The following is a 17,138-nucleotide window of genomic DNA, read 5'->3' as shown; positions in this document are numbered from 1 at the left end:
GATATTTAAAAATTTTTATGATTCCTTTCACTTCTGAGTTTAGAAATCCTTCATGTCTTCAGAGAACTAATAAATATATAATTACATTTTCTTCAGTTTTTACATGGCTTATTATTTATATTTAACTTTAGTTCTTCTCAAATTAATTGCCATTGTGATATGAGGTGGCTGTTTAAATTGATCGAATGGGTTAGGTTGAAGCAATTGTTCCTTTATTCTTGCATAGTGCTTGTCTCCCTTTGGTTTGTTATGACTTCTTTATCATATATTAAATTCTTCTCTATATAATATAATCTATTTGCCCTATCCTTTTGTGATTTTCTTATTCTGTTGTTTTGTGCTAAATGTGGCCTATATGATTTCTGAATTTTGGAATTTGGTGAAATTTCTCTGTGGTCTAATACATGGTTAGTTTTTGTGACTGTTCAGTGGTTGTTACTTAAGAATGTATGATCCTCGTTTACTGAAGAATATACAGATGTTCTGTCTGTCCATCCATTCAGATAGATATATATGAATAAATCCCAAGGAATTCTATATTTTGCAAATATTCTGTATTTTTGCTTACTTTTTGGATAGTTTCTGAAAAATGGAGATTAGAGTTTCCCACTGTGATGTGTCATTGTCAATTTTTTGTTGTTTGATGCATTTTTGTCAGGTTTTGTTCTGTATGTATCTCAAAGGTATATTCTTAGGTGTATAAAGTTTCTTCACTGTCACATATTCTTGGTGGATTGTTCCTTTTATCAATATAAAGTATTATTCTTTATTTCTTTTATACGTTTCCACAGCAGCTGCCACTTTATTTGATATTGTTGTTGCTTTGTTTGCCTCATTTTTTGTCAGCATTTGTCTACATATCTTTCAGCCTTTCATTTCTAAGTTTCCTATAAATTTGTTCTCAGTGTATCTCTTACAAATAGCGTGCACCTGGAATGTGTTATTGCTGATTTTATACTATCTGAGAGTGTTTGTCTATTAACAGATGAATTTAACTCATTCAGTTTTGTTGTGACTACTAATATAATTAGGCTCTTTTTGCTGTTGCAGTAGTATTTTCTAATTAATATGCTTTTTTTAGTTTCCTTTTTCACAATTCTTTTCCTTTATTTGAATTGATCAAATTCTTTTGTTCTGTTTTCCTCTCTAAGATTTGGAACTTATAATTCCAAATATATTCTTAAGTTTTTGATACATGTACTTAAATGTAAATTTTTCTATTAATATCAATATTGATATTAGTATCAATATTGATGTCTAATTAATATCAGTATTAATTTTCTATTAATAATCAATAGTATCTTCTCCTGAAGCAAGACAAGAACTTTAGCACACTTTTCTTACCTTCACTGCCCTTTCTCCTTCATATCTCCATCTTCCATATAGTGTCATCTGGAGGTTTTACTTTTAGATCATTATTGTTATTTATTATTTTTTATAATATTCAGTCAACACATAAAGTAATCAGTTTCTTTTACTCTTTTCCCACATTGCTTCTTGTTTATCACTTCTTTTTGGATTTATTTTTCTACCAGCCAGCTAAGTATGTCTTTCTTGGCTCAAAATAGTTTATCCTGAGAATTATGAAGATATCTTTCCTTTGTTTTCTTGCATCTAGTGCAGCCAGGAAAATTGTGACAATAGATTGATTCTCACTGCTTTAAGGGGTTTATATCTTCACACAGATGTTCTAAAATTTGACCATACTATGCTTAGATTTGAGTCTTTTAAATTTTAACCTGCTGGATACTTAGCAGACCTTTCCAATCTGAGGATGCAGACTGCTTTTTTGGTCTGGGAAACTTTCTTCTAATATTATTTTGAATTTTTCCTGCTTTCTATTGCCTTTACTCCTTCTGGAATGAACCCCTGTCTTCCATGTCTCTTAATTTTTCTTTTGTACTTTTCATGCTTTTGTCTCTTTGTATGAGGAGACCTCTGTTAGATAGTCCAGCCCTCTGGTTTGTATGTAGCTATGTCCATTCTTCTGTTTAGTTAGTCTTTTCAATTTTTAATACTCAAGATTTTAATTTCTAAGATATTTAGTTGATTTTTGTTGAGTTGACGTATTATCTCACAACTCTTTATGTGTTCCAATTAAACTTTTTCTAAAGTTGTTGCTTTGTCAATATTGTATCCTCAAGGTGTCAATTTGCTAGAATCTGTGCCTTTCTTCAAAGAAGGCTTGACTTTACTCAGATGTTTGGTGATTCTTGATTTGATGCTCCTCTTTGCATTTGAGATTTTCTACTGGGCTGTATGTGAATGCTGTCTTTGCTTGTTGCAACTTGTCTGGGGAGTGCTGGAGTGTGCAGCAGTGCGTTTTGGTCCAATAGCTGGTTTTACAGCTGTGGACAAAACCTCTTTTTTCTAGGAGTTCCAGTTCACTCAGGATATTGCTTTAACAACTAAAATGCCCACACTTATACTGTGTACTGGGTGATCTTGTTTGTGCCCCAGTCAGTGTCATTGTCGCAGCTTCCCTCTTTCCAGTCTCAGTCACCTCATTTCATCTTTTGAACAGTTTTTTTTTCTTCACTATGATCCCCCCAGCCCCCATCTCTGTCTCAGTCTTTGTGGAATTCCTCATCGAAATTTATTTACCAAGGACATTTCTGATATTATGTTATTATTATGGATAATATATTTTTTCTTAGAATACATATGATAGAATATATATAGAATAATATATATATATATTCTTACTATATATGTTGTACAAATGTGAAGTTAGGTTTTCCAACAGAAAATCCACTTTTCATTTACCAACGTGTTATCGTTTTCTCTTATATGCTTTAATCTCTTTTTCCTTCTTTTTGTCCTTGCGAGATTATACTGTTTTTTTCCCCCTTTAGTATTATTTAGTGAGGTTTTGAGAGGAGGCAGAGATAAACTAATCGGTTCAATCTGCTATGTTTAACCAGAATGATCTGGATTATTATTTTAATGAATTTTCTCTATTGATATTTTATGATATTAGCATCTCTAATCTTAGTGAGATTATTTTACTTTTGTGCTTTGAAAGTCAGTTTTTGGTACCAGGTTTATGTAGCTTTCCATCTTTTTTTGTGTTATGGAATAGTTTAGTATTCCAGGAAAATGTAAACATTTTTAAGAATTTAATAATAAATTATATGTGTACAAATTCTCTGAGAGGAAACTGTTAATAAATTTCTCAAGTTATATCTCAATTATTATTCTAAAATTTTTTTGTGAGTGTGTGTCAACTTTAAAGTTTACATTTTTCAGAAAGTCGTCCCCTCTTTGAGATTTTCAAGTTTTATTAGGAATTAATTGTGCACGACATTTTTTCTATTTGCTTCTTTATTGGATCAGCCAGTACTTTATATTATTTTGTCTATAATATTATTGTTATTGTTTGCCGCCATAAAATAATTTGGAACATTTTATCACTTTTAATCTTCGTTGGTTTTCTCATTATTTGATTATAAACACTAAAGTAGAAATCATCTATGTCTTGATATTAAGACTACTTTTTCTCTAAGATCTTAAGCTGAATGCACTATTTTATAATTAGTTTCTTATTATACTATTGATTTCTTCTAACTTATAGTTAGCCAGCATGTTCTTTAAAATTACTTTAAGTAAAGAGGCAGCAGGTTTAGTGGGTATATTACCAGTTTTAGATTTTCAAGTGATTACTCAGGTAGAGGGAAATTTGCTAACTGTTTAGGGGAAAAAATAAAACTTGGTCCCTTTGGTACACTATTAACCAAAAATAAATAAACACATCAAGATGGATTAACAAGTTAAATGTTAAAAGAAGTAAAGAAAAGATACTCTAAACTGGTGGTTCCCAAACTTGTCTGCACGATGGAATCATCTGGGGAGTTATAAAAAATTCCCATGCCTTGGGTAAGGTCAATTCCCAGGAGCCAGGGATGAATCAAGATCCCTGAAGAAGGAAGGGATATGGGCTGCACCCCACAACACCCACTACAACTCATGTGTGTTTTTCAGTTAATATATGATATGATATGTTAGTGTTTTATGTAGGATTCTTGTGGTTAGTCATTCATGTGATGAGCTTGCCAATTTTTAAAAAATGTGTCGGGTACCTGTTTCTAGGTAATGCCAGCTTTCTAAACCAATACAGAGCACAGAACAAGGGAGAAAATTCCATTTTCAAGTGAGTTTAAAGGAACTCACTTGTAAAACCATCTGGACCTGGTACCTTTGTGGGGGGGGGGTGGCATAATTTGTGTTTTTTGGTACGCACACATTTTCTTGCTCACAACTCTTATAGCCATTTCCTATTTCCTTAGAAAATCATTTTATTTCAGAGATTTTAAGTTGTATGGAATAAATAATACGAATATAGTAGTATAAAGCAAAGAAGATGAATAATTCGTCACTTAGGCATTGCCCATCCCCCGCTCCCCTTCCTTGGCCTCCTTCTGTAACCTGAGGTTGCTGTCCATGCTCCTGAGAACCTCTCTGGATGCAGCAGAGTGACCACTGGTGAAGGCTCTTCCCTAATTGGGCTTCTTTATATTTCCTGAGAGCGTCAGCCCTGACCTCTGTCAGGTGAACCTTCAGAGCTTGTGGCTTTTCCTTTCAGTAAGCAGTGTGTGGTCTCAGAGTTCTGAATTCAGAGTATCTAACCTTTAGCTCTCCGCCATCTAATTCTTTCTCAAAAGTTTGATTCACTCATTCAATTCAAGCAAGTATTTACTGCATTTCCACCATGCCAGCCACTGTTTTAGGTACGTGAAGTGAAGCCATGTGCAAAGCTGACAGCAGCCCCTCCTCTCACAGACCTGACACTAGAAATAAGAGGACAGAAAGGAAATAACATAAGTACATAAAATGCTAGTGCTTCATGCTGTGGAGAAAAGTGAAGCAGACAAGAGGAGTAAAGAGTTTTGGAGGGTGGTGAGGGGGCGTTGCAGTTTTGGTTAGGGCAGCCAGGGAAGGTCTCACTGAGATAGTGACATTGAGTAAACACCTGAAGGAGGTGAGGGAGTGCATCATGTGGTCATCTGGGAAAGACCATTCCAAGCAGAGAGAACAGCATTTGCAAAGGCCATGAGGCAGAGCATGCCTGTACAGTCAAGAATCACTGAGGAAGACAGCAGATCAGAGGAAATGTAATAGAAAGAGGAGGCTGTCAGCTCCAAAAGGAAGCGGTAGGTGGAGTTGCTGCAGGTCCTTGACGGACTTTGACTTTTACTATTTGTGAACTAGGGGACGTGGGAGGATTCTGAGCAGAGGGGTAGCGTGATCCATTTTACCTTTTACCAGGCTCACTCTGGCTGCTGTGCCGAGAATAATCCTCAGTGGGTCCCAGACAGAAAGCAGTTAGGGAGCTGTTGTGAACTGCAGGCTGAAGGATACATACTTCAGACCCACCTTTTCTCCAGATAGCTTGGCTTGATCTAAGGATAAAATGTAGACTGATTTTTTTTAATCCATGTAGAACTTTGTTTACTCCTTCACGTTAATGAAACCCAATGCCTTGAAAATGACCAACACAAAGCAATCAAATACGGAAAGCCCATCTGTGTTGAGCCCATGAGCATGTTGCTCCTGTTGATCCTGAGTTCCTTTTGCAGGGAGACATTTCTCTCTGGTCTTCATCCTGGGAAAAACTGCTCTCCTGAGAACTGGCTTCTTTTTTGTTTGTTTGTTTTTTTGGTGAGAAAGATTTGCCCTGAGCTAACATCTGTTGCCAATCTTCCTCTTTTTCACTTGCGGAAGAGTGTTGCAGAGCTAACATCTGTGCCAATCTTCCTCTATTTTGCATGTCGGACACTGCCACAGCATGGCTTGATGAGCGGTGTGGAGGTCCACGCCCAGGATCCAACCCGTGAACCCCAGGCTGTCAAAGCAGAGTGTGGGAACTTAACCACTACACCACTGGGCTGGCCCCATTGTTTTTCTTTTTAATAGCTTATTAATCTTATAGTGTCTCCCTGCTTGCCTTTGTTGACATAGTACTCGGGGCTAGATCTACACTTTACCTCTAGCAAGTGTACAGGACCTGTGGCCACTGCATTCATTTTTTTCCCCACCTTTATTTTCATACATCTCAATTAAAAGGAAAGCTTTTATTCTATTATAGTTTTGTGAGTCACTTTAAAACAATGGCAAGCTACAAGCAAATAGGCATCACTTAATGATAAAAAGAAAGAAATCAGTTCAAAGTTTGGGTCATTTGTATTCTATTTTTGTTTCCATAAATGGAAAAAAAATATGCACAAACAAGATTTTCAGGATAAAACCATTGGTGGGTAATTCATTACTAAAGCATTCGTAAGTCCTTGACTGGTTTCAGTGCAGCCAGTCTTTTTCTGCCTCAAGTTTCTAAATTGTTATTTTATCTTCCGTAGTGTGTGATGATGGTGATGGAGTGAGATCAGCTGTATCTGGTGTGCTGGATGCTTAGGACAAAAAGTAGTTTGTTTAGCATGCGCCTTCCAGTCCCCGCTGTTCATTCTGATTGAATAAGGCTTGAGAACTTCTTTGAAGATGTTTTGCGCAAACAATGTATTTTCTGAGACCTTGGATATTTGAGAATATTTTTTCAATTGTGTTTACTGTTGAACAACTTACTTGACTGGTATAAAAATCTTGGGTTGGACTCTCCTTGTCTTAACATTCTGCGTGTTGCCCAGTTGCTGTTTATCACCTGCTGTGTATATGATATGATCTTAGTTGTGTTAATGGTGACTCTCTCCCCACCCTGATACATCATCCCTGTTTTTATTTTTTTCATTTATTTTAATGCTTGAAATTTGAAGAAAAAAGGTCAGATACTTTTTGGCATTGGTCTCTAAGAGCTGGTCATTCATTTTACCTTTTAATCTCGAGTGACTATTTCATATCTAGAAAGTTCTTTCCTATCATGTCCTGGCCATTACTTATGATCTACGTGTCGTGTGATTTGTACTTTCCTTGGGAACACATTTTATTCATAGGCTGGATCTCTGTGATATCCACTTCTATCTTCGGAAGTTTCATCTTTCATCTTTTTTTCTCTCTTTTCTTATTTTCTCTGTGGTCTGAGGTTACTTCCCCATTTTGCACTCTGTGTCCCGTCTGTCTGAGGTGACTTCCCCATTTTGCACTCTGCTTCCAGTTCACTTTTCAGCAGTGTTACGTCAACCTTTCTTTAGTTTGGTTAGGACTGTGTTTTGGCTCCTGAGCCTTTTCAGTTCATCAACATCCCTTCTCATCTCTGCACCTTCTTGTTTAATAAAAGGAATATAAATATCATTTAGGCTAGAGGCCAGTGCTTTCTGAAAAAATCTTCTCTTCATGAAGGCAAATCCTTTTCAGATGAGAAATTTTCCTCTTGAGTCGTTATCCTTTCTCCCTCTTGTGCAGTGGGGATTTCCCCCCATGGGCTTTAGGTTGGTTTTTCCTTGTTACCTTATGCTAAAGAAGAAGTAATCGACTGGGCCCACAGTGGAGCTGTTTGGGAAACACTTCAGTCTGTTTCCTTTCCTTGATCCTTCCTGGATCTCTAGTGAATCCCTACTGCTTCTTCCCACCACTGTGCATTCTACTCCCCTTTCTGCTTCACTTTTGGGGGCAGAATAAAGTCTCACCTGTTGACTTTGACCTGCCTGTCAGCACTTTAGCCCACCCTGGCGTGTGGAGACACTTAATAAAATGCTTTCAGAAAATCTGCAAAAGAAGATCCCCTCTGGAGAGGACGTGATATTGAAAGTACCTCCAAGCTGTGCTAATCAGTATTTTGTAAGCAATTCTCTTGCATGATGGCCAAGCATCAAAGCCCCATGAGTGACTCAGAATGTTTTTGACTGATGAATTTGATCTCAACAGAAATATATTTTACCCTGGGCTATAAGAACACAACAATATTGTATATTTCCTTTGATCCTTAGTTGTGTCTTCCTTCCCCATCTCCCTCTCTCTTCTACCACCTAGAACACTGGCTCTTCTCCATTCATGAGAGGTTGCTGATTTAGAAAGGACAAACATTTATCTTGACACTTACTAAAGTAGAATTATATATAAGTTTTGAATCCTAAAGTTATGGGGTGTGAGATCTTACTGATCTGATTTTTTTTTTTTTGATTGGGAGAACAATATGGAACCTTGTAGAAAACAGATAACACTGTGGGCTATGCTTTTCATTTTATCAGGACTAAAGATAAAGATTAATAAAGTCCGTCAAGGACATAAGGTTATCTGATTTTTTCCTAATCTACTATTAGCACAAGGGTTACCCTGAGCTATTCCCAGTATTTTTCAGAGACAAAATCCTCTCAGACAACGAGGTAACTTAGAAACAGTGCTTTAAATCAGAGATGGACAAATGAGAAAGCTCACTGAACTGGGCTCTCCCCACCAGACCTTCCTCTACAGCGGCTCTCACAGGCCTCCCGTAATGAGGTCAGTTTACCAGCTGAGATTAAACCAGTCAAGAATCAAAAGGAAGGACTAAGTCCAAGGCACCAGATGGTTCAATCTTCTGCAAGAACTTCATCTCCCTTCACCCCTGGCAGCTGTAAATCAAACAGCTAAAACCACACATTGTAAATAAAGCATCTCTATTTCATTTCTCTTTCCAGGTTTGAGATTTTTAAGAGCTCTCAGACTGATCCAGTTTTCAGAAATTTTGCAGTTTCTGAATATCCTTAAAACAAGGTAAGATGTTATTTTTCATATTTTTACCTCATTCTAGTCCCCAATGCCAAGTTGTAAATATCAAATGTCATTGCTTTCATCACAATAAAGTTGAAGTTCTATCATTCACAGAAAGAGTGGTTTAACACAGAGATGTGGAGAAAGCCCAGAATAGGGGTTGGCTTGCTCTCTTTTGCAGGGCTGGGGTCTGTATGGTAAAGAGAGAGAAACAGCCATGCATGTGGGGAAGTAGAGACAGTTTTGGGGGACTGTGTGGGGTTGCTTGGAAATCAGCCTAACATCCTGGGGAGAGGTGCGCAGTGGGTGAGGGATAAATCTGCTCATTGACTGGGAAGTCCTTGCTCCCAGGTTCTAAATCGCCTCTTTATTACATCACTAAATAAGAACTGCACCTGGCTGTAAAAGCAATAGAGGCAATACTCTTTGAGAGGCAATCACAAACCTCATACGGCAAACAGAAAATCATTTCATTTCAAAGTACATTTTAGTTGTTCACTTTACAGCTAGTGTAGCCCCTGGGGCTTGCTCTGTGAATTGCCTTTTGGGGAATACCTAAAAACCTCCTGCCGAATGCTCCATGGCTACTTCTGTTAACTGTGTTGTGATCTGGAAAACACTACTGGACCAGGAGGAAAAATCCCCCAGAGATCCCTTTCCTGATGACCTGTGGTTTCACAGAGTTGGCCTGAACCCAGGACTGCCTTGATGAATAAACTAATAAAAGAGGTTAGATGTGCTCTAATGGAGAATAAGTACAGGTCATAAATTTCTCTTATAGGAAATCACACTTTACGAAGCTCACTGCTAATGTTCCATTTCCTCTTTGGTTGGCTTTAACATGTTTGATAAGTGATTAAAAACAGGGCACCTCTGTATTTTGTGATTTATAATTAATGTACCTGCATTTTGGGGGCTTTGGATTCAGCGCCGTTTTCCCAATAACTGAGCTGGGACTCGGCTTCCCGACTTTGTCACAACCAATAAATGAAACTGGATCTTGGTCTTCCTCTTTGGGTCTTAGTGTTTTTTATTTGTTTATTTTGGTTTGTTTTAATCCAAATTGGTTTCCCCTCCCCAACTATTGGTCTATGTGGATGTGGGGTCAATTCATTTTCTAATAGCCAAGTTAAAAAGAAAATGAGCGTCTAATGTCATAGAAGTCTTCTGTAGTATGTCCTACCACCCTTCACTTTCATTATCTTGGAGTCAGAATTTATCTGTCCTCTATTTAATAGTATGTAATATAAAATGATAAAACTGAAGCTGTCCTACCTTGGGCGTGTCATGAGAAGGCAGGATTCTTTGGAAAAGATAGTAATGCTGGGAAAAGTAGAAAGCCGCAGGAGAAGAGGAAGACCAAATGTGAGATGGATTGACTCCAAAAACGAAACCGTAGGCATGAGTCTACAGGAGCTGAGTAGGGCTGTTGAGGACAGGACATTGTGGGCATCATGCATTCATAGGTGCAGCAGGAGTTGGAGCCAACTGGATGGCACATAACAATAATCAATATCATTGATATAGAGTGAATATTGTTATTCTTCCAATTTCCTTTTAGTGACAATAGTCTTGATTCTGCCTTTTTATGGCTCTTCGGTGCAATGAACTCATGGTACTCTTGAAATTAAAATTATCAACAAAGCTAACAATCTCCAATGTTTGCCCATATTGTATTTGCTCCACTAGATATCTTGAAAGGTAGAATCGGTGAGTACAGGGGCTGTCCTTAAGAGACACTTGTTTTTGTTTTTTCTACTAGGGACAGTTTTATGTGTAATCATCCACACTCTAACCGGGTATAATGCCTCTGTCTCCCTGTTTTGCATTTACCTCATAAATTAGGGGAATTTTGCTTCTCTGACACCAGCGTTTTAGGAAGGTGCCATTACTCTGAGGAATAATGTGAAGAGAACTGTGTTCTCACCTTCCTTGTATTCTGTGTGGATCCTTTCTGGACTTGGGAGAATGATGAGCCATCTGAATAAAATAGCTTTTTCTGGACTTTTGCTGAGAGACCCAGGGGCTTCCCATTCCTTGGAGAAGATGTCTTTCTTTTGGATGCAGGAAGTAGCTCTGGCATCCTGCTGAACAGTCCACCTGCTAACTCTACAGTCATGGGTGGTTCATTCTCCCAGGGCAGAGGGGAGAAAGCTGAGCAGCCAGCTAGGGAAAGAGGTGGCTATAAATTGAGAGAGAGTGGCCCTCGGGAAGAGTCATGGGGTGGCAGGCTGCTGGGCAGTCTGCATTTCCCCAGCACCACCTGCCCCCTGGAATTAAACTCCTTCTATTGTCAGAGGGTGCTTTTCATCACAACCCCACAACCTGGATTTCCCAGTCCCTGTTGCTAATGGTCACTATCAGGTGATTGAGTCCATTCAACAAGCTTGAATTCAGCACCCTTTTGTGCCAGCAGCAAGGTGGGTACTAGGATATTGTCCTGCTATTAGAGAGCTCATCGGGGGCGGGAGAGCCAGACTTACTGGCAGTGTGGTTGCTCTGAGATACAGGTACACCCAGGGGTGTGAGGCACGGAGGAGGGTAATTTAGCAAGGCTTGGCATGAGTGTGGGGCAGTCAATGATCCTTTCAAGGCAAAAGGGGTATCTTAGGTAAGCCTTGTGGAAAGCTAGGTGTTATGCTGTTGAGGCTGGGGTTGCATGTGAGAGATAGGGAAGGTGAGGCTGACTTCCAAGCAAGGAAGCTGCAGAAAGCACACAGGTGAGCGAACATGGCCCTTGGGAGAACTTTGAGTGATTCTCTGCTCCTGGAGACTAGGGGTTCTGTGGTGGAAAAAAGCAAGATGAGGTTAGGAGGGCAGGTAAAGAGGCCAGATCACCAGGCACAGGTTAAAACTTCATTTAATTGTAAGAAGTCGAGAGCTTTAGAACAACTCTCTGAGCCTGTTCTCTCTCCAGGTGCCTGGCTAATCTTGGCTCCTTCCTTCTGTACACCAAGCACAAGCACAGATCCCACAGGCTCTGCCACAGAGAAATGGAAGCCTTGATTTTTGTAGGGCTTCAGACTTTGAGCGATTTCCTGGTGACTTGTCTGTACTCTGCTACTCTCATGGGGACTGTCCAGGAGGGTGGGTGGAGCCCCGTAATCTTTAGGGGGGTTTTGTCTGGATTTTCTCTGGTGGCCAGTCCCCACCAATCTGTGGCACAGGTAGGGATGGAGACATCGCAGACATGATTTGAAACAATGATTTGAAATTGCAGTTTCATTTTCTGTTCTTTGGCTGCCTCGCTTGGCCAAGAGCTGGAAGAAACAAAGCAGAGAGTTATATGGGTTGAGGGTAGCTGGAGAGGAGAGAATGAGAACAAGAGAGAAGGAATTAAGAAGCAGCAAAAGGAAACCAGAGTAACTAGGATGACAGGAAAAACATAGATGGAAGAGACAAATCACAGTTATGGGACAGCATCAGGGCCTGCCAACAGAAGGGCCTAAAATACCCTGTATCCTGAAAATGACTTTTTAAGGGGGGCACTGGGAGACTCCGTGTCATTGTCTGAACTTCTGGAGGTTCCTCTGTTGCCCTGCAAACTGGCGAGCAGACTTACAGGTGACCAGACACTTATTCTACCATCAGAGCAGAGTAAACAGCTCTGTGTAAAGGCCATCATTCCAATTCTCATTTAATGTAGTAGATATTGTTAACGAAAACATGATATCACCTAGTGATGTTTTTAAAGTGGAAATTGCATTACTGTTTCCTCTAATTATTAAAGTATAATGTGCTCATTGTAAGCATGTCAACAATATGGAAAAAAATCAAAGATAAAGTAAAATTTCCCCACCACCACCAATGGTTGAGATAACCATTACTGATATTCTACCGTGTCACTTTTATTTCTCACATAGCATTCCATTCCATGATATGTATGTATCATCATTTACCTAAAAAACACATTTTTGGGGGGGCATTTTGGGAACTAAAATCACTGTACTACCTATATGACCTCAGAAATAGCTCCAAGGCTAAGGTCTTAAAAAAGAATATTTGATGTGGAGACTGTAAGGGGAGGTGTAGGCAGAAGCCACCTCATGAAGGCCCTGACATGTCATGGATTGGACTCAGAGGGAGAGAGAGAGTTGTTGAAGTGTTTAACAGGAGAGGGACAAGGTCAGATTTACGTTTTAGAAAGATCCACTATTTCACCAATTGTTTAGAGAGTGCATTTGAAGTGTCTAAGGTCATTGACCAAGAGACCAGTTGGGGCAATTGTCCAGGAAAGTGGTATTGGGGAATGGTCTCAGGCAGTGCGAGTCAGGGGGAGCAGAGGAGGAGGGATCTAGAGATATTTAAGGGGTAGAATTGACAGAACTCAATTTTGCTTCATTCCGTATCATATAGTTCAGACGGTTTATCTCAGTGTGGTACAGTCCAGTCGACTTTTCAGGGTGGGTATTTCACATCTGTCCAGCAAAGGGAGCATAAACCAAATTAAGGCTGTTGGTACCTGGCTGTACCCTCAGCCATAAATAAAGAGGAAAATAGTGGACTGGTAGAATAGGGACAAATTTACACTTTTTTGTTGAAAATGGATGATATTTTCAATATTAACCAAAACATATCTTGTTGACTACACTGAAGAAAGATGTCCCCCAATGGCTCTGGGTTTACAGCTATCATCTCAGAAAGAAATAGACTCTCATTTTCCCAGTGTCTCTGGAGACAGACTCTCATTCTTCCAGTATCTATGGAGACAGACTGTGTCTCCTAGGATCTATGAAGCCCTGGAAAAGGTCTCTGATCCACAAGAACAGAAAAGTTTCTTGTGCCTGCCCTTGGATGATTCACTGCATCCACTCATGCACATTTCTCTAATGGCTGGTAAGAACTCACAAGATAGGGACCCAGAAACAACAATGGAAAACTTGAAAATGATTTTCTTTAGATGAGTTAGGTTCTCATGATAAGGTCACAATCCATCCCTCCCTCAAGGCATGGGAAGGGGGCTAGAATCTAAAGAGTTCCAATCATTCTAACCATTGGGAACTTAGTTTGGCTCAGACCCCTGGGCTTGGCCATGAAGCCTATGACTGTCTCCAGTGGCCTCTTTTGCCTGCAAAACACACAGCCCTGCCCCTCCTCCTTTCAAAGACCCCTACGCAACCTGATGAGGATCGAATTTCAGAGTATGGAGAAAGTTCCCCAAGACTTAATCTTGCATCTTTTGCACAGAGCTTTTAGATGATTGCCTGGTCGTAGAGTTTAATTTGGAAAGCAAATTCCTAATACTGGGGTTCCATAATGATGCCGATGCCATACAAGTAATCAGATTTCAGTGCTGAATATGGACCCTTTCAGCAACCATGATTAAATGTTCTACGCACAGCAAGAGCTCCCTTAAGCACTATTACCAGCACTGTGACAATCATTTAGAGATTAATAACCACCACCGTATTTAGGTCATTTTTCCAAAGCACCAAGAGGCTCAGAGACTCCAATAGTTTTCATCTCTCAAGAGGGCTCCACATGGTTATTGTTGGGACACTGCTTTGTTTAGGCCCCAAGGATCTGGGAGTATATAAGTGAAGCAACCTGGTACTTAATTATCGTCTGAGAAAGTGAACACTACATGCTTCCCTGAGATTTCTCCATTTGCCACCAGCCACCTGCTCCTCATCATTTGTGTTGGAGCACACCGTGGAGGGCTTAGCAGGTAGAGGCAAGAGGATTTCACTCTATTTTGACTCCCCATTGAGAACTAGTTGGCGACAGGATGTGGTGGGGATGTAGCCACAACAATGTTCAGCTTATCGATTGCCAGGGTTGCTTCACCTGATACAGCTCGTTTGGTGGATGCCTTATATCTATGTGTCTTACTTCTATTCCTCCAATCTCTGGTTGTGGGGGGGTGTCCTTCCAAACAAAAAGACCCTAGAAGTCCATTGATTAGGCCTCCAGGGCTGGTCAGCTGCTCCAGGGAACAGAAAGGCAAGAGTTACGGTATCTTTCAGCTCTAAGGAGAGGCTTAGATGGAAGACTTTAAACATTATTTTGTCAGTTGGTGATCTCCATTCACAGCTATAGAAAACATTTAGAGGTGAGGTGGTGCTAACATGGCCCATGGTAGTGTCTGGAAAAGGAGACCAAGGCCAGGGTTTGCCGGATGTGTGCTTTCCTTTGTAAATGCCAGATTCATAGCAGAGCTTCCAGAGCCACAGGACTAATTGCACAATAGTGGGTCGTACAGGATCTGCCCTCCTTACTCAGATGGAGAGAGTCCCAGATCTACTTCATAGACCTGATCCCTTGTTAGGTTCTCAGAGAGCATTTTGGATATCAGTCCCTTCTATTATAAGCAGATGACTTTTAATTGCAAGTGATAAGTCCACCTCAAGCTAGCCTTGGTAATGACTGGAGGTCCAAGGGGGAACTGGGCGTGTCTAGATCAAGGGGTTCAGATTCTCTCATCCGGATTCTGTCTCTCTCTCTGTCTCTTTGGAGTTTCCCTCTCAGGCAGGCTTTCTCCAGGGCAGGTGGCCCTCTAGCATTCCAGGCTTCTGTTTTTTTACACCCAAATCTCTCTCCCATTCAGTTTCTGAAAAATGTCTCTGATAAGCCCTACCTCGGAGCTCTTCAGAGCTGGGAGTTCCTCCACTGGCCAGCGTGGCTCAGGCCACTTGGGTGGAGGGAGAGGTGGGGACCTTTGATTGACACCCAACGCATCCACAGGGCTGTCCTTGAGGAAGAGCTGTAGAAAGAGTGATAGAAACAGTGGTCCACATGGCTCCTCTGTACTGCCTCTCCAAAGGCTTTAGGTGAGCAGCCTTTGGATCAGATGCTCTCAGGTTTGAATATTGACCCCACCACTTACCAACCATGTGTCCTTGGGAAGCTTCTTAAGCACACTAAGCCTCAGTTTCCTTATCTAGTTGGTGGGACCAATGATGTATCTATATCCAAGGATAAATGGTAAAACTCTGAAGAAAATGAAGAACTCAACACAGTGCCTAAAGGATAACAAGAGCTTGATAAATATTGACAATTATTATAATCTGGAAACTCTAGAAATGACCAAGAAAGACAGAATGGACATCTTTGTTGTTTTTCTAGTCTGTTTTTGAACCAGAAGGAGGTTTTTCCACACATTTCAAAAGATCAGTCTCACCCACAAAACTGAGAATACCTGCTTCTTCTTTCCCTGGACTGTCAGAACCAACTCTGGGAGACCAAGACCGTGGGTTCCTCTGCTCAGTTACTAAGAGAAAAAAGACTGAAGAGAAAGGAAAGCTGGGCTCTGGCATCATGGCTGTCCTGGAACCATTGACCCTGACCTCCTCTGAGGGGTCCTCCTCCAACCCCTGGGCTGCCTGGCCCACTACAGCCTCTTCCTGCATTCCTCCACATGTGGCCCCCGTAGAGACGTAGTTAGCAGAGTTTTTCCTTTCCGTTCTTTTCTGTGGCAGTTCAAAAGGGTGATCAATATGTCGAGATTGTCTCCCTCCTCCTTGGAGCAGCGCTTTCTGACCTTTTTGACATCCTGTGCGCAGACTGTGGGGGAGGCGCAGCTTTGCTTTCACAATCAAGAAAGACTTTCTGACGGGTGCCGGTCTGTGACTGTTGTTCTGCAGTGTGGTGGCCCAGACGGCAGACTCTGCCGCCAAACTGCCTGGGTTCAGATGCCAACTCTGCTGCTTTCTGTGTGAACTTGGGTCAATTTCTTAACCTCTGGATGACCTCATAGAGAGGTTGTGAAGGTTAGAAGAGTTAATATGCATGAAGCACTTAGCACTGTGGTGCATATGGCAAGCACTGTAAAAGAACCGTAAAAGTGTTAGCCCTTCCTATTACTGTGAGCATAGACTCTTAGAATTCACGTCATTGGTTCCCCTTGAGAGGGAAGTGGGAGAGGGCAGAGATCAATCAATCAATGATGACGGGCTGCACCCCACTGTGGGCTGTTAGGCCACTCTGGGGAGACTGAAAGAGGTAGAACCCAGAGTTCTTGTCTGCAAGATGCAGTTAGGGACACAAGAGTCAAACAGCAATCTAAAACAACGTTACGAAAGATGTCTTAAAACAGTGGGATCCATTACCAATGAGTACCTGCAGGTCAGAGCCATGAGGAGAAGTCACTCTGTATGGCAGGTGGGTAGAACCACTTGAAGGAGGAGGTGGGGATTGAACCAGGCTTTGAAGAGAGGGAACTATTTGGATAAATGGACAGGGCTTTCCAGCTGAGTAATAGCATAAATGTAGACATAGTAAATAAGTTTGGCTGTGATGAGAGTTCCAAGAGCTTATGGTAGGTGAGCCTGGGACCTCAGTGGGTGTTGAAGATGAAAGGAGAGAGTTTGGACATAACATTTAGGTGGAAGGGAGCCTTTGGATGGGGAAGTGACCTGCTGACAGTAGCATTCAAGGAGCTATACCCCAGTCGGGGTGAACAGGGTGAAGTTTAGTGGGAAGAGTACCAAGGAGGAGACCAGTTAGCATCAGTACATTTTCATAGAGGCCCTACTATGCACCAGGGACTCACTGCTCCCAGG

The 17,138-nt window shown here is 40.8% G+C and overlaps 1 protein-coding gene across 24 annotated transcripts in view; it reads left to right on the top strand.

Moving 5' to 3' along the window:
• KCNMA1 (potassium calcium-activated channel subfamily M alpha 1) overlaps positions 1-17,138 on the top strand; it is a 714,937-nt gene that overhangs the window by 460,587 nt on the left and 237,212 nt on the right. For all 24 annotated transcript variants that reach the window (XM_014836994.3, XM_014836959.3, XM_070491092.1 and 21 more), the window contains one exon: positions 8,565-8,640. In XM_014836994.3, coding sequence (XP_014692480.3) covers positions 8,565-8,640 — 76 coding nt within the window. The remainder of the gene's footprint in view (positions 1-8,564; positions 8,641-17,138) is intronic.

The sequence above is a fragment of the Equus asinus genome, chromosome 2 (assembly GCF_041296235.1).
Source record: "Equus asinus isolate D_3611 breed Donkey chromosome 2, EquAss-T2T_v2, whole genome shotgun sequence".
NCBI lineage: Eukaryota > Metazoa > Chordata > Mammalia > Perissodactyla > Equidae > Equus > Equus asinus.
The sequence above is the reverse complement of the archived record's forward strand: the minus strand, read 5'-3'. Positions and strand labels throughout refer to the sequence as shown.